The sequence below is a fragment of the Takifugu rubripes genome, chromosome 13, assembly GCF_901000725.2.
Source record: "Takifugu rubripes chromosome 13, fTakRub1.2, whole genome shotgun sequence".
NCBI classification, from domain to species: domain Eukaryota; kingdom Metazoa; phylum Chordata; class Actinopteri; order Tetraodontiformes; family Tetraodontidae; genus Takifugu; species Takifugu rubripes.
In genome coordinates, this window is record NC_042297.1 from 15,505,924 (window position 1) to 15,528,645 (window position 22,722).

The 22,722-nt window shown below is 43.6% G+C and overlaps 4 protein-coding genes across 7 annotated transcripts; 2 read left to right on the forward strand and 2 right to left on the reverse strand.

Moving 5' to 3' along the window:
* The first annotated feature begins 140 nt into the window (after positions 1–140).
* On the forward strand, positions 141–5,850 carry LOC101070682 (very long-chain acyl-CoA synthetase-like). Of its 2 annotated transcripts, XM_003969871.3 has the most exons (10): positions 143–684; positions 942–1,151; positions 1,241–1,399; positions 1,826–1,950; positions 3,118–3,312; positions 3,813–3,903; positions 4,001–4,199; positions 4,441–4,538; positions 4,628–4,758; positions 4,851–5,850. In XM_003969871.3, exons 1-10 carry the CDS (start codon positions 201–203, stop codon positions 5,025–5,027), a joined length of 1,869 nt encoding a protein of 622 aa, XP_003969920.2. In that variant the 5' UTR covers positions 143–200; the 3' UTR covers positions 5,028–5,850. The 2 variants fall into 2 exon arrangements, 1 of the variants encoding a protein (XP_003969920.2); XR_003890419.1 differs by lacking the exon at positions 4,851–5,850 and having other exon boundaries at positions 141–684; positions 4,001–4,182.
* LOC101070913 (immunoglobulin-like domain-containing receptor 1) lies at positions 5,310–10,174 on the reverse strand. The gene is made up of 9 exons (XM_011610048.2): positions 9,359–10,174; positions 8,644–8,814; positions 7,892–8,041; positions 7,643–7,762; positions 7,388–7,534; positions 7,188–7,310; positions 6,917–7,098; positions 6,218–6,808; positions 5,310–6,066 (listed from the first exon to the last, which is right to left on the reverse strand). Exons 1-9 carry the CDS (start codon positions 9,405–9,407, stop codon positions 6,028–6,030), a joined length of 1,572 nt encoding a protein of 523 aa, XP_011608350.1. The 5' UTR covers positions 9,408–10,174; the 3' UTR covers positions 5,310–6,027.
* A 132-nt stretch (positions 10,175–10,306) lies between these two features.
* tmem39a (transmembrane protein 39A) lies at positions 10,307–17,373 on the forward strand. Of its 3 annotated transcripts, none has more exons than XM_003969873.3 (9): positions 10,307–10,444; positions 12,439–12,649; positions 12,920–13,142; positions 13,333–13,416; positions 13,541–13,695; positions 14,554–14,911; positions 15,022–15,209; positions 15,302–15,422; positions 15,846–17,373. In XM_003969873.3, exons 2-9 carry the CDS (start codon positions 12,537–12,539, stop codon positions 16,083–16,085), a joined length of 1,482 nt encoding a protein of 493 aa, XP_003969922.1. In that variant the 5' UTR covers positions 10,307–10,444; positions 12,439–12,536; the 3' UTR covers positions 16,086–17,373. The 3 variants fall into 3 exon arrangements, with proteins under 3 accessions (XP_003969922.1, XP_011608351.1, XP_029701632.1); XM_011610049.2 differs by having other exon boundaries at positions 10,323–10,462; XM_029845772.1 differs by lacking the exon at positions 10,307–10,444 and adding an exon at positions 10,804–11,234.
* A 975-nt stretch (positions 17,374–18,348) lies between these two features.
* LOC101078320 (serine protease 23-like) lies at positions 18,349–21,012 on the reverse strand. The gene is made up of 2 exons (XM_011610050.2): positions 20,763–21,012; positions 18,349–20,015 (listed from the first exon to the last, which is right to left on the reverse strand). The coding sequence occupies exons 1-2, from the start codon at positions 20,786–20,788 to the stop codon at positions 18,836–18,838; spliced, it is 1,206 nt and encodes a 401-aa protein (XP_011608352.2). The 5' UTR covers positions 20,789–21,012; the 3' UTR covers positions 18,349–18,835.
* Positions 21,013–22,722: the final 1,710 nt, after the last annotated feature.

Below are 22,722 nucleotides of genomic sequence, written 5' to 3' on the forward strand. Positions count from 1 at the left end.
TCCAAGATGTACAAACATTTGCATGGGTACCTTTTACTTGTCTTTAAATTTTTAAAAAAAATCAAGTTTCTGCATTTTGAGTCCAACCAGTTTCTCCCAGCGATTATCTCTTTTTGCCAACTAGGGGGAGAAGCACCGCCCACTAAATAAAAATGCTCTTTTCTCCGTTTTGCACGGTGTTGACGCTGTGTTTCTGAAGGATGGAGATGTTCGTGTTGTTTTCATGCCTTGTCGCGACTGCGCTCATCACTCCACTGGCCCTGAAAACTTTTTCCCCTTTCCTCTGGATGGACCTTCTTTATTGCAGGGATCTACTGTCGATTTTCCTGACCTACGTGTGGAGGAGGAGGAGGAGACCGCTGTTCTTGGTGTTGGACCGTTTCTTGGAGCAAGCTGCTGCCCATCCCAACAAAACCTTGGTTGTTTTTGAGAAGCAACGCTACACGTACGCTGACGCGGACAGAATCAGCAGCAAAACAGCCAACGCGCTGCGGGCGCAGCCTGGGTACAAAGCTGGGGACGCGGTGGCTCTTTTCATGGGGAACGAGCCTGCCTTCATGTTTACCTGGCTGGCTCTGACCAAGCTGGGCTCTCCGGTGTCTTTCCTCAACCACAACATCCGCAGCAAATCTCTGCTGCACTGCTTCCACTGCTGCAAGGCCACAGTGTTGATAGCTGCCTCAGGTCTGGGTTTAACACCAAGAAAGTTGTTTCTCCCTCAGAGTCTTGTGAAAAATGCGCAGTTATCAATGGGTCTAATTGATGGTGTTGACACAACTCAGTTCAGTCTCCAGATATGTAGAGAGCTCTTTGCAGGGCCAACACACCAGGAATGCTTAAAAAAAAAAGTCATTTATGAGAATTAAAACGTGCATTTATACAGCAGAGATCTGCCTATATTCTGAATTGTAAACGGTATTTTGACTTATGCCTCATCTCAGAGCTGAAGGACGCAGTGGAGGATGTGCTGCCCTATCTGGTGGAGCAAGGCATCACCGTCCTCCTGATGAACGAGCACTGTGACACTCCTGGAATTGAAAGCTTCGCCGACAAAGTGGAACTAGCAGCCGACAGTCCTCCACCCCAGTCCCTCAGATCACACGTCACGCTTAAAAGCCCTGCTGTTTACATTTACACCTCTGGCACCACAGGTGACGCAGCAGCTGCACAGACGGCTGTTTCGACACCCTGATTTGTGCTTGCTGTGACTTGCTGTGACCTAACCCTTGTTTCATCGCAGGTCTCCCCAAGGCAGCCGTCGTCAATCAGAACCGCCTCCTCACTGTTCTGGCTGTTTTGTCATCATATGGCGTCACGGCTGATGATGTCGTCTACCTCAACCTGCCTCTGTATCACACAGCTGGATTTTTCATCGGCTTTATTGGCTCCATTGAGACAGGTGAGATTTTAATTTCAATTTACATTTAATTTCAGATTAAAACCATTAAAACCAGAAGATAAATAAAGCCATCCGATGAAGAAAAGAGTTGAAACATCCAACTTCTGACCTAGCTCCATAGCATTTTAGTGCATCCCTTCACTGCATTAAAACTGCAATCGCTGGCCCAGCAGGTTTCTGTGTTTTAAAGATTAAAAAAGAAAGAAAAAGAAACTCCATGAAAGACTCTTTGTGCAGTAATCTTTAAGGAGCCAGATTAATTTGGACCAGATTACCTCCAAATTCTTTCCTCTCACTTAAAAAGGAAAGTAGGTTAAAGTTCACAGGACAATGAAAATCGTTATTCTACCTTGTAGATAACTAGATTTAATTGTTTCAGTTAAGCTGAGTAACTCTCAAGCACTTCACTCGTGTTTTATTTTGAAGGGTCGACCATTTTCCTGAAGAGGAAGTTTTCCGCCTCTCAGTTTTGGGAGGACTGCAGGAAACACAACGTGACCGTTGTTCAGTATATAGGAGAGGTGCTGCGTTACCTGTGCTGCACACCGAAGGTAATGTGATTATTGTTTCCAGCTCTACACCATTTAGAATGGATATAACATGTATGACATTAGAGCTTAACAATATAGAATAAAGGCACATTTACCTCCCTCTCTTGTGAGGCTGCACTAGTATAAACTGAAGATAGGAATCTATCTTCTGATTAAGATTGTTTCTGTTATCTAATCCTCTTAAATTTAGGTAAAATACAGTTTTCCAATATTAAAATAATAAAGCAGGAAAAGCAGTTACATTTACCCTGGAATCACCACGAGAGGAAATCCAATCAATTCAAGACAAAGGCCCTCATCGGGCTAAAATAACCTATCCAGCGAGACAGAGAATTTAGATATTGTTTACACTGATTATTTGTGATAAGCTCATATCAAACCAGTGGAAGAGAACTATCTGTAGAAAGAAGAGAACCGTTTACAATCCTGATCAGATACCACATCATGTGGCAAATACAGTGGAGGAAGGGTCAGTCAGGTCATGCATGGCTGCCAGCGGACCAGGCCTGCAGGTATTTATTGGCATATCTTGATATCATCGTGCCTCCTCTCTACCATCTGGCCCTGTGAAGCTCCAGTCTTGGGGGCGTCTGCAGAAACACAACGCTGTCAAGTTTAGGCTTTAGAAATCATTACTGCATGGCCATATTTATTGCAGACACTGAGAAAGCTAAAGATGAGGGATCCACATCTGCCGTATTTCGGAGTAAACCTTCATGGCCATTCAGAGTATCTAATTGCGTCACATGAAGGGGAGTGTCGCTTTACTGTGTGACCACCTCCTGTCCTGGCAAGTCACTGCATACAGTTGCGTCTAAGAATAGATTCTGGCCTTTCCTGAAGAAGACCCTATCAAATAACTTTGCAGACAAATCTCACTCCACTCCTACTTTGGGCCACTGTGAGTGGTACGTCTGTGTCGATTTATTTAGGGTGCCCGGGAGTATTTTTGGTAACTATTAGCCTGTCACTCTTCAATTTTTTTATACAAAATTAATTTAAGAGTGCTGCAGTTAGCATGGCAACCCACACACAGAATTTCATAAATGCACTTTCATCAAAAGTCAAAGTAAATGATAGAAGCTCTCTGCTTCTGCTGAAGTTTTGCTATTTAAAAGTTAATTATAGCTACATGTTTAATATACGGTATATGTTTTTTATCTACAGAGAGAAAATGATAAAGACCATAAAGTCAGACTGGCCATTGGTAACGGCGTGAGAGCAGAGGTTTGGAGAGAGTTTCTTGAACGCTTTGGGAACATCAAGATTCAAGAGTTTTATGCTTCGACTGAGGGAAACGTGGGCTTTCTCAACTATGCTGGAAAAATCGGGGCAATTGGGAGAGTCAACTTTATTCATCGGGTATACACAAATTTTTGGTTTTTTGTTTGTTTCCTACACAGTGAGATTAATCAAACTAAATGTGTTTATGAGCATTTGATCAAATTTAATCTGTCACTGAAATCAGCTGTAGACCCTGTAAACGTAGCAAGGAACGTTTCAAAATAATACAAATTGCGACATCTAGTGGCCCATATGAGGTAAAGCATCCCCTAAACAACCACGAAATACTAATCACTTTATTTTACAAAAAAAAAAAAACCTAGTTTGAGAGGCTGTCGGGTAATTACACTTATGTATACATTTTTTTGAGTCTCTTCTTTAGATATAGGCCATAATTTAAACATTGTCAAATGTTAGGATGCACTAAATCACATCCTGAAACTCATTGATTGCATGTGACATGGAAGGGTTTATTTAAAAACACGACAAAAATCTTATTGAGATAACAATTGCTGCCATCACTGTAAGGCTGAAATCACCACAAAACAAGGCTCTGTTGTCTTGACGTCCTCTTGTAGAAGCTGTTTCCCTACACTCTAATCCAGTATGACTCCGAGCGGGATGAACCAGTTCGTGATGTTAATGGCCTGTGTATTGAGTCACCTAAAGGTAAGGAAATGTCTGCACTTTAAATGGTCTTGTGTTCTTGTCTGGGCTATGAGCTATTTAATATGCATGTGAAATACTCATTCTCCTGTTCTTTAAGGTGAGACGGGACTGCTTGTGTCAAAGGTCACAGGTATTTCCCCTTTTGTTGGCTATGCCCAGAATGAGGAACAGACTGAGAGGAAAAGGCTCCGCAATGTTTTGAAGAAAGGAGATCTGTACTTCAACAGCGGAGACCTGATGAGAATCGACAGCGACAACTTCATTTACTTCCAGGATCGTGTAGGTGACACATTCAGGTACATTACTGACGTGAAGGTTTGGCGAGGCAAACAAGTCACCATTGTCCTTCAATATCTGCTTGGAAAAATGCAAATATAATGTTAAACGTCGGCTACACGAAAGGCACTTCATTCAAAGATTATAGAATGTTGTACCTTCATGTTTCTCTGCAGGTGAATTATTTCACTTCAATTTCAGCAGTTGCGAAGCATAAATCTCCAGATTTTTACTGCTTTCTCTGCCCGCTGGTCCTCACAGGTGGAAAGGCGAGAACGTGGCGACGACTGAAGTGTCGGACATCCTGGCGATGAGCGGTTGTCTCAAAGAGGCCAACGTTTACGGTGTCCGAGTGCCAGGTTCTTCCCCTGATACTGCGAAACAAATAAACCCATTTTGTGAATGGTTAAACAGCAAAGCCAACTGCTCTGCTTGTTTGGCAACGCAGGCCACGAGGGACGGATTGGAATGGCGGCTGTCGTTGTGAGAGAAGGGGAGCGGTTGGATGGGCATAGAATATATGACCATGTGGTCAGCTACCTGCCCTCATACGCCCGACCTCGCTTCATAAGAATACGGGTGATTCCAGTTCACACGCTGCAGCGTTCTGAATGATTGTGTGTCCGTGGTCACTGATGTTTATAAAGCCTGAGTATTGTTTTTGCATCCAGAATGTCATGGAGGTGACGGGAACCTTCAAACAGATGAAAATGAAGCTGGTGGAGGAGGGGTTCAACCCAGAGTTTGTTCAGGACCCTCTTTACGTCCTTGATGACGGGGAGAAGAGTTACACCCCGATGACGGCTCAGCTCTACAGCCGCATTATATCAGGAAGTCTCAAACTATGATTGTTCAGGCTGCATTCCTGCTTTTACTGTATAATGGCGTTCTAGGGACTGCTTTTGAAAAAATGGCCCCGGAGGTAAAGAATATGGCCTACAGATGTCATCCTGTGTTTCATGGGAAGTGTAGGGTTTAAATATAAGGTTGCATGATTACAAATAAAGGAGGTTTACATTTGTCCTGAAATATAGCATTATATTAATATTAAGTTGCTCAATGCAACTACTTTATTTTCCTTTTGGATGCAAAACTTAAAAAGCCAAAAAAAAAAAAATTGAAATAGCTTGCTATAAAGGCAACACGTTTATTGGCAATATTTATCAATAAAACATGTACAGTGTAAATCAATGAACCAACACAGGTAGAACTGATCATTCCATTTCAAGAAATTCCAGCTTAAATTCATTCACTATGGCAACCAAAAGAATGTACAAGAAGCTCAGCAAAACTTCCAGAGCTGAACAGTCACAATGTGCTGAAAACCCTCAACATCCGTTCAGGTTCCTGGTACTGGTATTTAGAAGCCTTAAGTGCGCAAACTCTGTATATACAAAAGCTAACAGTTCAAAACATTTTTAAAACAAATGCACAATATCAAGACACTGAAAAAAACTTGCAAACAAACAATTACCTTTAAGTTATAATTCCATATAGATCTAATGATCTGTGATGGTGGCAGATATGTCCTGTCGTGGCTCTGACACTGTTCATATGTTGTAGTTGGTGAGTAAGATTTTTTATTTTAGCTTTGTCAGAAATAAGAGTAGCTAAAGAAAGTCCTGAGTAGAAATATTTCAAAACGTATTTTAAAAAATTAAAAAAAAAAAAGAATCTAACAAGGCCTTCATCTCTTCAAAATATTTACATTTTTGAATTAGCAGAGAGTTATACAATCGCGAATTTCGCGAATCATTTACCAGTAGCCAGATAAGGCGGTTTCCAGTGCTAGTGGGAGGTTTGTACGCTCTAAACCTGAGGTGGTGGAGCAGTTCACAGCTGGAGGGTTTAGATGACGATGCTGGTGCCACTGCGAGAACTCTTGTCCTGGGAGAGACACACCAACTTTAGATTCAGGTCACTGGTCAGTATCACTACGGCTGTTTCTGTGTTGATGTATCTGAGCACTTCTCCTGACAGGAGTGCATTATTGTGGTCATCACAATGTGCACATCGCCTAAAGCAGTGTGTTTCTTACGGAGTAGCGCGCTCCTGGTTTCTGCCCAGGTTCGTATTCAGTGTAGAGAGGCGGTTTGTCCCCATAACCTCCTCCTCGACCCCCCCGAGCTCCTCCTCGCCTACTGCTATCCTCATCATCTGAGCTCCACGATCCCCCTCTTGAGCGCCGCCCTGCTGGAGGGGAGTAGTTTGCTCTGGATCTACTGTCGAACAGATCATCCCTGGAGCGGGAGCGGGGGCGGTCCATCCCCGCTCGTGCCCTGCCGTGGCTTCGGCCATCCATTGAGTCTTCGCTGTAGCTCCTAGGAATGCCTCTAGACCTAGCGGGTGACGGGTATCGCCTGCCAGCTGCACCACGCTCATCGCGGCGGCCAAATCCGCTGCGGCTGCTCTCGCTGGAGCTCGGAGGGCGGGTCTTGGGAGCAGATGGTGGATTCCTGTTTGGCCTCTGCTCTCTAATTGGTGGCAGAGTGATGATGCGACGCTCTGTGGGGGCATCATCGAGGGCAGAGATCATGCTGGGAGGACCGGGGGAAAATGCGATGGCGGCAGGCATGTGTTGGTGAGGAGGTGGGACCTGCTGCATGTGGTTTGGTGGATGTGGCTGAACCTGATGGAGACAAATACTGGCAATAAGCAATACTCTGTAGTAGAAAAATAAAGATCTTGTGAAGCCAAGATAAAACCCAAATACATGGGAAGCGCTGGTTGGACATACCTGGAGAAGAGGACTCGTCATGTCCATCCCCCTCACCTGGCTCTCCAAGTAATCAAGCATGTGATTGGTGTTGGCAGGAGTGATGTTACCATTGTGGCTGGGAGGGGGCATGCTGTAGGCGGAGGACTGAGGAGGTGGGAGTGGCATGGCTTTCAATGGAATGCTTTTTCCTGAAGCAGATCCTGGAAGAAGCGAACACATTTGCAAAATGAAGATTGACAGCGTGAGGATATAAAGGATCACACAACATTTAAAAAATAGGTGTACACACCTGAGTAAAGCAGGGGGTTCATCTGCGTGGAGGCGTGGCTTATTGGGCCGTATACCGGCTGTCCCCCCATCCAAGGAGCCATGGCCCTCTGAGCTTCCTTTATCATACGATGCTGCATCACAGCTGAAAGATGAGAAAAGAGATCTCTTTAATATTGCTAACTTGCATTAATGGCAAGCTAGCAGGTAGCTTTTCTTTACCCTTTTCTGGACAGCAGCACGTTTGGGGGCAGCAGGGACAGCGGACATAGCAGCAACATTTCTGAGGGCAACACTGGCAGCAGCAAATGCAGAAGAGCATGATGAGCAGGAGGATTCCAATGATGATGAACAACACTGTTAGCCAGTCTGAGAGAAGACAGGAAGATAGTCAAGCACATGACGGGCACGTTTTGTGAGTCTGCCGTAAAGCTCGGCCACTGTTTGATCAGACAAACAACTGTTTTCGTTACTTACGGTAAACAATGAGCTTGACTTCCTTGTCAGAATCTCCAGATGTGTCTCCCGGAGCGTCCACAGTGCAGTAGTAAACCCCATTATCCCACCACATCACCTCATTGATCACCAGATCTGCTTCTGCACATGGGCAAACATGCACAAGAACACAACTAGCATTTTGTTCTTTTACCAGATCAGGTTTACGTTTTAAACTGGATGCCGAAGCTTCGAGCTACTTTGATGAGGCCATACGAAGTTTGAACTTACTGTTCTGTATCGATATCTTGCGCTCGCGGTACTCCACTCCTAGAATTGCCTCGTTGCTTCCCCTCTTTTGAAGCACTGTGCGCACTGTGCGCTGGCGGTCTGGACAGTCATTGGACGGGTCCTGTCCCAGCTGCAGGGCCGACTGGTACGCTGCAAAAGCAGGGGCAGCGCTTTAGGTGAAGTTCAAATATTTTTTGTGTCGCCACCAATTGTCATTGCCTTTTTCCAAAAGACTACAGGCTGATTCATAAGTCAATGTCAATCCCCGTTTCACTAAGTGACATGAAACTGTGTCCTCATTGTGATGATTCACCGATTGTTCCGTTGTGTTGCTGTGACAGAGGGTTTCAGTGTTGCTTGTTCATTGAACCAATAGCAATGCTAAGCTATTAGTGTGGAAAAACATGAAATGAGACGAGTGACTCAGCTCTTTACTGTGTAGTATGTGTGCTTCATGCAGCCGGACATCCCAGCAAACTTGAGCTTAACATGAGGCCCATTTTACTTACAAGTGTAGGGAATTAAAATATTGCACAACGAAATTTGTGTCTAGAGCTAAAACACTATCTTGTAGAAAGATTTCTCAATAACTCAGAAAATAAAAAAGAAAGATTTTTCCTGCTTTATCTCCCCCAACACAACGTCATTTTTTTTAACATAACATCAAATTTGTTCAAATTTAAGACGGCGAGTCTCTTCTGATGCCAATTAACCTCGAATTTCCTCAAGACTCATCATGGGTGCATGCTCACCTGTGGAGTAGTACTCCAGGACGGGGTCCTTGCAGAAAGACTTGTACTTCCACGTGACCAGAACATCTTGGAGGCTTGCAGAAGTGGAATAATCACACCGAATAATCACTGAAGCAAACAGAAACGTGCTGCGTTGCTGCTCAGGAACATTGACCTGGATACACACCGAGACTGCAAGGGCAAGACAAATGATGGTTACACACCCACACACCACAGCGACTGTTTTCAGCATATATAAGATGCGATTTTGTGTGCCAGTGGAGGCAGCAGACTGAGTTTTGTAAAGTGAAAACAAAACGCGTGCGTCGGTTTCTCACAACGTAGGAGCAGATTTCAAAGTGGAAAAACCAGAAGAACTGGTGCCACAGACAAAGACACAGGAAACAGTTTACTGTGAAACTGACAAGCAAATATTCAGAAGCTGGAATGAAACCTGTTGGCTTTACCTTCATTGGGGGCAAGAGAATACTTTGGAAAAAAAATCTTTGCTGTTATAATAATACATTTACGAATAAACCGTAAAATCACCAAACTGGACTTGCTGTAAACAAAATTCCATTTTTGTGACACAGCAACACAACTGTCATGTGACCTACATCGGCATCTTGAGTAGTTTCGGTAGAAATTTGGAATAAACAAATTCAATTTATTCCAGGAAAAATAGAACACAAAAACAAATACTGCAGTGAGATTAGGTTGATAAAACTGCCTTTACCTTTCAGAATTGACAGGAGGAGGAGGAGGACGGCAAATAATGGCCGCATGATGACAAAACGCACCGTTTCTCACCAAACCCACAGTCAAAATGAACAGGAGTGAAACAAAATGATGAACTAAAGCAAATTTTCCTCCCTCAACTTAAACAAATGCTTGTTGTTTCCTCCCGCGCGTACGGCTGAAATTTATCTGTCTACGGAGACCAGACTAATCTGTGACCACACCCCGAAACAGGTGATTTCATCCTTTCCTGTGACGTATACAGGTGACCCCCACCACCGGAACAACCTCTGATTTAGAAAAAAAAAGAAGGCACAATTAAAAATAAAAAAAACAGCAAGTGCTCGAACCGTTTTTATTTGTTTCCTCCAGGGAAAAATTTTGATTTTGCGGACAAAACATTGAAACCTGTGTTAGTCTGGAACAGTCCCCCTACATTTTCTGCCCCCTATTGAAATATTAAATGCAGATAGAAAATACACAAGTTCATAAAAGAAAATAAGCAAATGCACTGTCCGTCTTAAACGTAATGTTTTAAAAATGTTTTTGCTTCAAACTACCTCCTCTGTCACGTTCAAAAGATTAAAAAAATCAAATTAAATCGGCACAAAACGTACTAATTTAGGTATAACATATTGAAAATAACAATATACAATTTTATATGCCTGTGCATGTGTTTTACTGTTGGTTTAGTAATCGATGGTCAAATTTTCAGAAAAAAAATGCGGTTTCCATTCACTCTTAAAAGTTAATGGCAAAAAAAAGTTTGATCAAACTGCGACTGTGCAGAGCGGCTCGGTCGCGCAGTGATGACGTCGCAGCGTGAGGAGGTGCGGATTTGCCACGTCGGTCTCCGTGCAGCGCATTTAACACTGTTGCTCCTAAAGCCCGTGGCAAACTTTAAAAGCCCTTATATGTCTTCCGCCAAAGACCGAGCGACCCTTGAGCATCACCAGCGTCCCTGTAGCTCGTCGCCACGTCGGTGCAGTTGGGGATTTTGAAAACTGGAAGGCTGTGCACTGAGGACTTGTCGAGCTGGAAGCCTCACAACTGACTGATGCATCCTCGTTCACTTCACCCTCCCGTATGTTGTCGATGTGCTGTGAGTAATAGAGGAATTACGGAGAGTTTTAAAGAGAAAATGCGTTTGTTTTGACATCCACCTGGTAGCTACGAGCTTACCTGGTTCTGGTTGTAACACAACGATGCCCCCTAGTTTGTGCGGCGTATGTCAACAACCGTGTGTCATTATTTAGACATACATCTTCGGTAGTGGCCTCAGCGAGCCCAAAACCCGTCAGAACAGTTGAAAGAGAATTGGTTAACAGTCTTTAGCTTCTAGCTCAACGTTTCTCCTGCTTTTTATACACTTTTAAAAGATTCTTTCGAAGTAAAACCCGAGAACGCATTGCACTTCCACATTGCGTCAAGATGTAATCCTCCAATCGCATAGTTGTGGTCACAATCACTAGTTCCCGTTTTCACTGACCAACTGAAAGTACTATGACAAGTTGGTGCTTCCTGTTAAACGATTCGACTTCAGTTGGGTTGAGGACTCGAAGGAGGCGCAAGCAATCTCAGCATATAATACAAGCTCTGCCACAAACCTTGTTGATATAAGGTCCAATCTCATAGCCAGGTTTGGTATCTGACCCCAAAGTTGGCTTTAACTTTGAAGAATCGAGTAGGGATTCATCAGAAACATGGCAAAGAATCATCTGTCACTCTGAATAAGGGCTGAATTCTATTTAGTTGTGTTGTTTGTGGTTGCTGGCGTACCTGAAGAGCCATTGGTAATGTTTCTACATCCAGTTATGACAAGTTGAAACAAGGGCTGTGAGGAAAGAGCTGCTATCCGCATCAGGTCTCAAATGGTGAGGTCATCCTTTTAAGTACTTGTGTCAGTGAACATTTCGTCTGTTTGATGCTTAATTACGCTAAATACTGATTGAGGTATTCCTTTCATGCAGACACACTTGTAATGGGACCCATTCCACATCAACAAAAGATCGATTCTGGTTGCAGCTGTAAGCAGACAGGCCACGTACAAGCTGGTCTGATGCTCCGGCTTTTTGTTTTAGTTAAGCAATGCTGTGGTGGCACTTGCAATTGTTGCCATTAGCCAAGCTTTGCGGTAGTTTTGGTCCTGTTGTGCAGCTTTCCTCTTGGTCGTCTGTTGACATGCCTCAATTAAACTAAGTTTCTAACGAAGTTGAAGCTATTTAACACTTGGGAGATTATAGTTGACCTACGCAACGTTTTTATTGACAGATGTGTGTGTATGTTCATCCTGAGGTGACTCATGGTGGATTATTTTTAGCCTGATGTGAACCAAGACCTGGTCGGCAGCTAACATTATCTGCTAAAACAAAATGTGAAGATTTGACACTCTGCAGCCAGCCAGAGGGCCAAAGGTCAAGCCTGTCTTAAAAAAAAAATAAAAAAAAGCACTGGGTTTCTTTGCTTGACTTCAAAATCATTTTATGTTGGCCCAGATGAAAGCAGATGTTTTTGGTTTCGGAAGAGAGAAATGTGAACTGTCACAACATGCAAATCTGATCCAGGTTTCATAATGTGACTGTAACCTTATTTTCTGTCAGTTATCGGTTATATGTCAGCAGGATTATGAACTTTAGAGTTATAACACAGGGTAATGTTGGCCATAACTCCACACAGTTAGATTTTGAAAATAATATTTCAGGATCATTGTGTGTTCATGGCAAGCTACTCCTGCGAAAATAAGGTTGTATCGTTTTGAAATGTCACTCTGGTGCGATCAATGTCATGATAACAGGTCACGTCTTTCATTCAAGTTCAACGAGGTTACTCCAACGGCCTTTTTATAGAGCTTCAGTGCTTCTGTTTTTGCCTTTCCTTTTGGTGCAACAAATTCTCCAGTTATTTCACAGGTTCAGGTTTCTCGAGGACACGCGGCTGTTATCTGTGTTTATTCTAAACCATTGAACAGGGCAAAGATTTGTTTAGCTTATCTTTCATTAATCACAGTTATGGTCGAATTGAGATTTTCGCAGTTTTGATAAACACCTTTGATTTTTGCTCTGTGTCCCTCCTCGACAGTGCCCTGGCTCTACATGGTGGCTCATTGAGAACGAGTGGAGTCCCAGCAGCTGTTGCTTGGTGGGCGGCATCTGTGGTTGCCACGGTAGCTGGCAACCATGCCAGGAGGCCGCAGGGGTCCGAGCAGACAGCAACTAAGTCGCGCTGCTTTGCCGTCCCTGCAGACTCTGGTTGGAGGCAACATTGCCAATGGCACAGGCCTCCGCAACCGGTAATACATTTAAACGTTTCTGCTAGATAACCGAATATTTATCTGCCTGAACCCGAGAGATTTACAAACCAATATCTGTCATTAAACTATTGACAAGGGGTTTCAAAAGTGTTTTATTGTGCAGTCTGCATTTAGGAGTATTTAAACAGTGATCTCATGTTATTAATTTTCCTTATCACTGCTCCCACAATGACCTGTTGAACTTACTGAAGGTGATGTCTGTGTGTGACAAGCACAGTGTTCTGAACACACTCTCTGTGTCCACCTCAGAAGCAGTAATTCCATGGGTCTCTCTGCGCCCCCGCTCTCGGCCCTCATCACTCCGGAGCCGGTGCGCCACTCGAGGATCCCCGAACTGCCACTGGACAGCAGCCTGCTTTTCGAGTTCCTGCTCTTTCTGTACTTGCTGGTTGCGCTGTTTGTCCAGTATATTAACATATACAGGACGGTCTGGTGGTACCCGTACAGCCACCCCGCTGCCTCTACCTCGCTTGTAAGAAAACACGCACTAGTGTTGCAGCATGCTTGACTCTAAGAATCTGAATTTCATGTTAGTATTTAAAGCATATTTCCTGCAGAGGTTAATGAAGAACAAGCTCTTTTGCCTGCAACTGCAACACCTTTTTAACCTTTATGGAAGCAACTATTGTTTTAAAAAAGCGTCTTTCCTATTTCGTCTTCAGAACTTCCATCTTATGGATTACCACCTGGCTATCTTCATCACAGTCATGTTAGCCAGGAGGCTTGTTTGGACAGTAGTTTCAGAGGTCAGCATACAGATTGTACAATCCCCATTTCATTTGAGTAGCAGCTGTAAGAACCTAACCTACCGGAGGTCGGCGATGCCGTTGCTGTCTCTCTAACAGCCTTTTTGTCATCCGTCTCGTGAAGGTGTCTCAGAGCAGCAGTGGATCGTTGCTCCGCTACATGTTCCTGATCACAGCTCGACTCAGCCTGCTGACCATGTGCGGCTGGGTGCTCTGCTGGACGTTAGTCCACCTCTGCAAGAACCACTCTGTGCTCAACCTGCTCTTTCTGGGATACCCGTGAGTGTCTCCATACCCCCCGCCCTCACTCCTGTTAGGCAGGAGTCGCTGATACACACTGTCCTATGATCGGAGGAAAATATCTATCTTTGTTCCGTTTGACAATTGGAGGTGTTCAATTCTACAGTTTGAGATAAATTTCACTCTGCAAATGCATTCATAGTTGACCAGCTAGCATCGCTTTGTGTTGAGGTATTGCTTTGTTGGAAATGTTGGACTGATGAGCGTGCATGTGCAGCGCACGTCTGCCACATTGCTATGCTTTTTAAGCTCCTTTGACGGACGGACTCTGTTGTCATTATCAGGATTTTATGCAAAGAAGCCTTGTAGGAGCACACATCTCAGCATCTATCCTGCTGGCCTCCTTGTTCAAACTGGCTGTTGACTGATATAGAAATGACAAGTGCTACTGTCTTGAAGTTTTGCACTGGTGGGATGAAGAGACTCTGGCAGAATGAGTGAAATTCATTTCATTTTCTGAACTGCAGCAGTCATCCTGTGGATGCATATGCACCCTAAACCTGCACCTCCAGTATTAATGAACAGTTCAGTGCTGACTTTCTTCTGCTATTTGCTGCGTGTGTGAAGCGACTGACGCTAAGAACCTGCTGATCTGATTTAAAAATGAGGGATGGGCTGTTATTAAGTTACCTTGAATTACATTTATTTGACCCATTTGACATAACTGAGGCATAAAAATGCATCTGTTTTAGAAAATTCAGAATACACTCTAATAAGGAACATATTGAGATCATTTTCTATGCATTCTGATAGTTATCTTACCTTTTTAAATCTGCATTATTATTCCAGACTTTGACTTGTTCGTCCTTGTCCCCTTCCCTTTCTCCATTGGGGCAGATTTGGTGTGTATGTCCCACTTTGCTGTTTTCATCAGGAGGGAGGGAAAAGCCCAACACCACCAGCAGACTGCGACTACCAGTCGGAAAGCCAGCAGACCGAACTCGCAGAGCCTCCTTTGTTCCGACCTCGAGACTTACTCTTCTTGTTAAGAGAGAATCTAAGGCAGCAGTTCTCAACCCCCCCACACATGCCTATTCACACGTGTCCCCCGCACACACATTCTCACACACCAGAGTTAATTAGAGCAGAGGTAGAGGAACTAAAGAGCGACTTTAACCGGCGAATCAAGGAAGTGCTGTTTAACTCCCTCTTCAGTGCTTACTATGTCGCCTTCCTGCCTCTCTGCTTTGTCAAGGTTGGTAGAGTTTTTTTCCCCCCCCCTGAAAACTCTTTACCAAAAGTTTGCGATCAAACTCTCTGGTACTGTTAAAACCTCATGATATTCCGTCTGCGACATGTCTACAGAGCACCCAGTACTATGACATGCGCTGGTCTTGCGAGCATCTGATTATGGTGTGGATCAATGCGTTTGTGATGTTGATGAGCCAGCTGCTGCCACCGAGCTACTGCGACCTGCTCCACCGCTCAGCCGCTCACCTGGGCCGCTGGCAGAAACTGGAGCACGGCTCATACAGCAACGCACCTCAGCATCTGTGAGCGCCCCCTTGTGTTTACACTAGTATGTCATCCTTTTGCACGGGTATGTGTGTGTGTGTGGGTAACTGTGGTCTGGATGTGTTTTTAGATGGTCTGAAGGCACCATTTGGCCCCAAGGAGTGTTGGTACGACACAGTCGATGTTTGTACAAGGCCGTCGGGCCTTATAATGTCGCTCTGCCCTCAGATGTCTCCCATGCAAGGTTTTATGTGAGTACTTTTTATATCATTAAAGCAGCAGCAGTAACTTGTAGGTATTGAATTAAAATAAGGCGAAGCTGTCCTTCTCTGCAGCAGAGACCTGTTTAAATTAGTGTTTAAGAAATAAACATCTACATGTACATCTGGACTTGTCTGTTCCAGAATACTTGTTTTTGATCTTGTTTTGGGGAAGCCATTTATTTTGTGGCACTATTGAGAAGAAAAAAAAACAGTTTTGGTCTCTCCAGCTCAGGAGCAGCTAGTCGGCCCAACTGTACATCCAGACCAGATCCCGAGATTCAATTTTAAGGCAACACATTCTAATAATCTAGAGTAAAATAGTTTCCATTCATGAAAATCAACTGCTACATACTAAATAGTAGAATGTTTGATTGTTTTTTTTTTAACATTCATTCCTTTTCTGTACTGTAGTTCCTTTTCCACAAGCCTTTGAGGATTCTGAACCTGCTCATCTGGATTGAGTCCAGCGTGGTTTTGTACCAGTTATACTCTCTACTGCGCTCTGAACGGTGGAACCACACCTTGTCCCTGGGCCTTATTCTCTGCTGCAACTACTATGTCCTTTTTAAACTTCTGCGTGACCGCATCGTGCTGGGTAAAGCCTACTCCTACCCTCTGTCCTCCAACAGCTTGGGGCTCAAGTCACAGTAAAGGATTTTCTGTCAGATCTCGCCTTCAAGCTGAGGACATTGAGAGAGGACGGTTAGAGGTCTGCTGAAGTCCATCTGACGTGGAGCTCTTGGTGTCAACGCGCAGACTGTGAAAGCATTCGTGTTTTGATACGGTTCTATTTTTAATGCAATGTTTATAAAAAAAACCTATTTAAAAGAATATTTTTATTTTGTATACCGTTTCAAGTTGCATCTGGTATTTCCCATTAGTGACACTGAGCGTTATGTTGTTGCTAGGCGACAGGGAAGTCGGGGAATGCCGAGAAGCGACTTTCACCAAAGAGTGTGAGTGGCTAGTCACAGAGCGGACTCGGATGCGTGATTCAGCGATGAGAGGTTCTTTACTGAAACGGATGCAGGCGCTTCCACATGTCTTCACCTTTGATTTAAGAAAAATGAGCAGGTCGGTGACATTGCAAAGTACTGCAGTCGTTCCCCACTGCTGCACCGCTCACGAGTGTCACCAGAAGGTTAGCTATTGCAGGTGCTCTTCTCAAGTCCGATTGGTTTATACTTCCTCTTTCAATTTGTTATCTTGTGATCACTATGTGCACCGTTCCTTAAAGACCTGAACAGTTGTTTACTGTTGGCATTTGGGAATCAAACCTGAAACAAAACAGATTCTGTCTTCCTGGTTGTACTCACAGTTCCCCCTGTCATTCTTTATGTGGTTCAGTGGGAAAGGAAGCAGATATGATAACAAATGTGACTTACAACCAAAGTATCTGATGGTGCATTTAGGGACATACATTTTCCTAGCCTCAGATATGGCCTTGCATGATAATTGAGTGTGTCGTCACTGTGAGTGTGTGTATGTCCCGCTCCCGGAATGGCGTTAAAAGCAGTCTGCCTTTCAGTTTGGTCTTTGTTGAACACAAACAAGAATCTTTAACGTGAGCCTTCAAGGGCTCCAGTCTGCAGTCAGTGTTTAAGTTCCGGCAGCATGTTGAATAAAGCTGAGGTCGTCCATCTTTATTTTGTGACAAAACCAACAAAACAGATTTGTTTTTTCCTCTGTTGACTTTGATTGTGCATCGACTGCTCCTATATGGTGGCAGAATGTCGTTCTCCACATCAACCAGTGTGCACCTGCTGGCCACTGTTTCTCTCTGTGCCTCAGAGGAGTCTTTAAAAGTACATGAATGCCATGTTGTGCCCATGTTTTGTTTCATTCCCCCCTGTGAAACAGACCTTAAATCAACTGCACAATGCAAAACCTCTTCATTAAAGGATTTATTTTTTCTGGCTTAATGCTGCTGATGACTTGACTTGGAATGTCTCTATAATTGTACCAAATCTGAGTTCTAAAGATTATTTTAAGTTACCATACAAAAGGCTTACCTGAACCCTGCTTCTACAATTCATTCATAATTGAAATGCCTTTTCGGGATTTGGATCAACAGGTTAGATTAAATACCCCCCAGACCACAAAGTATATTTTCTGCTGATGATGCTTTTTTCAGGTTTATATATATATATATACTGTCAGGTTTTTGTGTGTGGGTGTGTGTATGTATGTGTAATATTCCATATTCCAAACTGCTGGTTAAATTGGTTAATGAATGCATCACTGCTGGAGAAGTCATTGGAGCTGGTCCTCATATTTCGGCTTTTTACAGTGTTTTCAATTTTCACAACGGAATTTCAGAAATGTTTTACGACATCTGAAATAAAACAAGTGGTGTTTAAGCAGTGTTTTAATTATGCCCTAATTATATCATATTTGTATATACGGACTATGAAACATGGAAAACGGTTATTGCAATTTAATATATTTCATTCAAAAAAAAAATGCCAGGAACACTCTCAAAAACATGTAACGATGTGTTTTCACAAATGTTAACACAAGAAAGTAAAAAGTGCTTATAGAGGTTGATATCGAGGTGCCCAACGTATCTTGCACTGCTTTTGTTTAGCCACCAGGGGGAGCTACGCACCATTGTGCAACATTCAACGAATCGTGCAGCCTTGAACAGAATTATCTGCGTTCGGAGTACAAACTTCAGGTGGCAGAGTACACTTCAGGATGTTAGTACATTATTGTGTCCCCACCGTCATGGTTGCTTTGCAGAGAAACTTGTGAGACCTTTGGTATCTGACTTTACATTCATTCACTAAAGAGAACTCATAATCATCATTTCTTCACGGCCCTGCCCCTTGTTATCTGAACACCACCAAAACATTTTTTCTCACTTCCTGCTTGGATCAGATGTTCTTCCAGATAATTTTAGCATCTGCTGATGTTTTGTTTTTTAATTTATTTTTACCCGAGAAACAGATAAAGTGACTTCTGTGTTTCATTGCCTGTTTTGGTTACCCTGGTTACCACCCAAACAGAGCTGATATTTCTTTCTCGGTTCACAGAATGTGAAGAAAAAAAGAGGACAAAATCAAATGTAGAATTACTGGTAGCTGATATCGTAAGACATGGGAAACATTTATGGTCATATTTAAACCTTTTAAATCTTTTTTTTTTTTTTTTTTTTAATTATTAAAGCGAGGAGTCAAAGGCATGGCGACCACGTATCTGAGTTTTCAGACTCGGATACTTGGATGTATTTTCATATGCGTGAGTGTTTGTAAGGATTTCAGTGCAGTCACTTTTGGTCATCAGTGCTTTAAATATGTGATGCTCCCAAGGCTTCCAAAGCTGACCTCTATGCTGCTGTGTAATGTGTGATGATGTTTTGGGGCCCGATGGCTTCTTCGTCCCTGCTCATCCGCTGTTCTTCAGCCCTCTCTGCAGTCCACAAAGTTTCCTTTAATCCAGTAGCAGATCTGAGCATATTTAAGAGGTGTGACTCTCACAGCCACATTAAAATCCTGAGATGAGCCATGACGCTCCACCCACTGGTGCCCGGAAAACACGCCTATCACCTTTCGCTCCCAGCGCTGGCGCCGCCCATCCCACATCCTGGCATAAACCCCTGAGCCGCTGGCACCAGGCTGGGCGTCGCAGTGCTGGTATAACAGGTCTGGCGTCTCCTCGCCGGCCCGACAGAAGCGGTAGACCAGCTGGCCTGGGCGGTCATTGTCAAACCCTGAGAAGTGGACTCGTCGTCCAGGAAGCCTCTGAGCTGGGGGGCTGATGCCCAACTTCATGTGCTTGCGCTTGTGGGGTTTCTTGAGTTCAAGCAATGCATAGTCGTAGTCCATCCCGATCTCGTTTGCATTGCCTTTAATCCACCCTTTGGGGACGTGCGTGCGTTTGGCTCTGATCCACTGGAACTTCATTTTGGTGTTGGTTGGAGGGACGTAGGGGGCGGGGCCACCCTCCACATGGTTGGTGAAGTTAGATGGAGGGTGAAAAGATGATGCCTTCGTGTCCCTTTGTTTAGGTTTTAGAAAGCCAACCCGAAGCTTCTGGGCTCCTTTTACATAGTTTTTACCATCGTGAACACAATGTGCAGCTGTGAGGACATGGCGGTCCCCCACAAGTGTACCAGAACAACCAGTGGACAGTTTGACGGACACTGAAAATGGATATTTCAGCAGAAAGTCCTGTCCTGCAATGCTAAATCGCCCATCGTGTCCAAAGATCTGTCGCTTTCTCCTCACGTGTGGCCGTGCATCCTTCCCAGGTGACCCTGATGAGTAGGTGGAACTGATGTGCGAAGTGGGCTTAAAGCCATAGATCCCAATAGCCGTCTCAGTGAGTTGGCCATTGGAGTGGAGAGTCTCGTAGGCCAGAAACTCCCGCAGGTCCTGGTAGCTCGGGCGGGGGGCTTTCTTGTGGCATTCGGGGTCACAGGAGGAGCCGACATCCAGGCGGGCTTGAGACAGGAAGTGAGGAGCTGGTTGGACCTTTGTCTGCTGTGGGAGAACCACTGGGACACGCTGGAGGACCCACCGAGGATGGGAGAATGTGAGAACAGGGGGAAGGAAGAGAAGTAATAGGATGGAAGAAAACCTGTAATTATGGGAAGAAAGGTCAGGAAAAGTCTTGAAGATGTAAAGAACACATTAGACACATAAAACAGCTGAATATTTGAGAAATATCAATAATTTGGCTCTTCGGCACGATGTGGTGTTTGAGTCTTTCCCATAAACAAGAGCTTGAGTCAACATTTGTGCAGTCCTCATGCCTGTGGTTTACATGTTTGAATATCTCGGTCCCTTTTAAAATGGAAAAACATTTGAGCCTGTTTAGAAAAAAGTGTTGGAATTTGGCTGTGGTACAATGCACCATGCTCCAAATATGACAGACTGGGCAAGGATCAAGGGCTCTCATGGAAAATTCCCCACATTACCAAGGGGGGAAAATGACTAAATAGCATTTTGTTGCACCGAATGTGAGTTATTTTACCATGTTTATAATGGTTCAAGATGGGAATCCTAAACAATTCCCTTCCTCCATCTTTTATAAATAAGTAAATATTTAATCAAAGCCCACCCAGGGTGTATAAACAGCTGAACTGACTTGGGATTAGGGTTATATTTTACTAGATTGAAATGGGTATAATTGAAGCTGATAAATTTGGAGAATCAAAAAGTGATATTCAAGACAAAAGAAGGAAGAAAATGTTTAGCATTTTACGAGACTTTCTGAAAATTCTTTCCTCATCTTAAATATTTGAATTTGATACTTAGCCTCTTTTTGAACAGATGCGTTCAAGGTCTCTCTCGTCGCAGCCTTTTTAAAAATCGAATCACTTACCGTGGGAGCGCAGCCCTGGAGCGCATGGTTCTGCTTTGCAGGTGAGCTGGTGCTCGAACGCTGAAGGCATAAAAGCCCGAAAGCAGAACAGAACTTTTCTCGTCTTTCCACTCAGGATCTGCTGATTTTATGTAGCGCACAGCGGTTTGGACTCAGCCGAAAAGCGCGCAGGAGCTGGACCATGGTGCGCTGCTCGCCTCTTTAGTCTGTCTGGGCGCACGGTGCCGCGTCTGCTGTCGGGAGCGAGTATATCAGACCACTGCAGGTCATGTGACCCATCCCTGCTGATGGTATTAACTAACTTTATCCTGTCCATGCTTTAACTCCTACACGCGAGAGGGCGTATTACCATTGTCTTTAAATGTCCCAGATTAGGAATAAAAAGGGATAAATGGACAATTAATAAAGGGAAAGCGATATAGAAGATTTCTTGTTGTGCAACCATGCCCAGAGCTTTTGGCTATTAGTTAATAAATAAAATGTACTTAAACGTTACTTAATGTGATTTGATTTTAAATGTTTTTTTTAATCCCTCAGTTTTAGGTGTTTCCAGCACTTCTTCTCTTTTGCTGTATTTTTATCAGGGCACATCAAGTACATTTCATATACACCTAACCTTTAAGTCTCTCCCAGCAGACTATATTGATGAGGCAATATTCTATTATTTCCGTGAAGCATCCCTTTATTTGGTGGGGTTTTGGATGGAAGGACTGGTTCTTCAAAATAAACTAATCCATGCTGAGGTTTCCCACTGAAGCATTCAAAGCCCTCACTATAATTTAATTTTATTCATTACTACCAGTTATCTAGTCCTTCACTGTATCACAAAGTGGTCTAAGAAGACATTGCTTCTTATGACCAGAACAGGATGGAGCAGCTGTGACCTGTTTCATACTAAAATTGGGGCGACTGGATGTGTCTAAATGTAGAGGATGATGAAAAGAGGAGCTGAAAAGTTGTTTAGAGAATCACTGATATATTGCATGTGTTAATTGTCCCTTAGAGATTGACCCTGATTCACTTTTGGTCAGGAAAGAGAAAACAGACACTCCCTTCTCTCATCACATGCTCTCTGTGCCAGCGGGTGATCCACAAATGCCATCACTGTCCTTCCTCAATAAATACATGGCATCAGTGTCCAAACAAAATGATTGCCTCAAGTGAGACCATCCTCCCGATTCTTCTGTTTATTTCACAATAGAAATGGTTCCCAGATATACTCTTGAGATCATTTGATTAAAAATGGTGACCTCACTGCGAGGGATTTGCTCAGGGTACAAAAGGATCTTGCAAATATCATTTCCACTAACCGTGCTGAGTAGATGCAAGCGTCTGGTAGATGTTCAACCATCTCATCATTTTATTACTGACAGCTGCCCTCAGTAGAAGGAGTAAGACAAAAAATTGGGGTTCATGGGCCTCCTGCTGGTTACACCTGCAGGTCAACCAAATTCAGCTTATTTCCTGTACTGCAGCATTTTTGGGTATTTTTTAACTATGTATGTCATTTATAAGGAGTGTGCCTGTGATATTTCTTCTTCAACATATATGAACGCACTACTAAAATAAGAGACTTGTATTATAAAATGCTAAACACACCACTTTTTGTCAATATGCGGCATTCTTATTGAAGTGTTAACCAACAAAAGTATTCGAAAAAAAAAAGTATTGCCTCACAACCATCCAAATCATGCTCCTGCAACTGATTATAATTGAGTGACTCGGCCAGAACAAAGGGTGGACCTGCTGGCTCACCCAACTCTGTTCTAAATAACCCACCCCTGCCTGAACACACACACAATTCGGACCTGCACACATGCCCCTGTCTCGCTGCAATCTGGGGCAGGAGGGTGTTCATGCCATTTTTGCATTTAATTCTTCTCAAGGAAAATCTGTTGTTTTTTTTTACACCTTTTTAACCAGCAGAATGGAGTCCACTAATAAGGGAGACGCTTCGATT

Coding starts and splice junctions, on each gene's coding strand:
- LOC101070682 (XM_003969871.3), top strand. CDS start 201: ATGGAGATGTTCGTGTTGTTTTCATGCCTTGTCGCGACTGCGCTCATC. Junction 1,152..1,240: donor TTACACCTCTGGCACCACAG/GTGACGCAGCAG, acceptor GTTTCATCGCAG/GTCTCCCCAAGGCAGCCGTC. Junction 1,400..1,825: donor TATTGGCTCCATTGAGACAG/GTGAGATTTTAA, acceptor TTTATTTTGAAG/GGTCGACCATTTTCCTGAAG.
- LOC101070913 (XM_011610048.2), bottom strand. CDS start 9,407: ATGCGGCCATTATTTGCCGTCCTCCTCCTCCTCCTGTCAATTCTGAAA. Junction 8,042..8,643: donor CCTGGAGTACTACTCCACAG/GTGAGCATGCAC, acceptor CTGCTTTTGCAG/CGTACCAGTCGGCCCTGCAG. Junction 7,763..7,891: donor CAAGATATCGATACAGAACA/GTAAGTTCAAAC, acceptor GCCCATGTGCAG/AAGCAGATCTGGTGATCAAT.
- tmem39a (XM_003969873.3), top strand. CDS start 12,537: ATGCCAGGAGGCCGCAGGGGTCCGAGCAGACAGCAACTAAGTCGCGCT. Junction 12,650..12,919: donor GGCACAGGCCTCCGCAACCG/GTAATACATTTA, acceptor TGTCCACCTCAG/AAGCAGTAATTCCATGGGTC. Junction 13,417..13,540: donor TTTGGACAGTAGTTTCAGAG/GTCAGCATACAG, acceptor CGTCTCGTGAAG/GTGTCTCAGAGCAGCAGTGG.
- LOC101078320 (XM_011610050.2), bottom strand. CDS start 20,788: ATGCGCTCCAGGGCTGCGCTCCCACG. Junction 20,016..20,762: donor TCCAGGGCTGCGCTCCCACG/GTAAGTGATTCG, acceptor CCATAATTACAG/GTTTTCTTCCATCCTATTAC.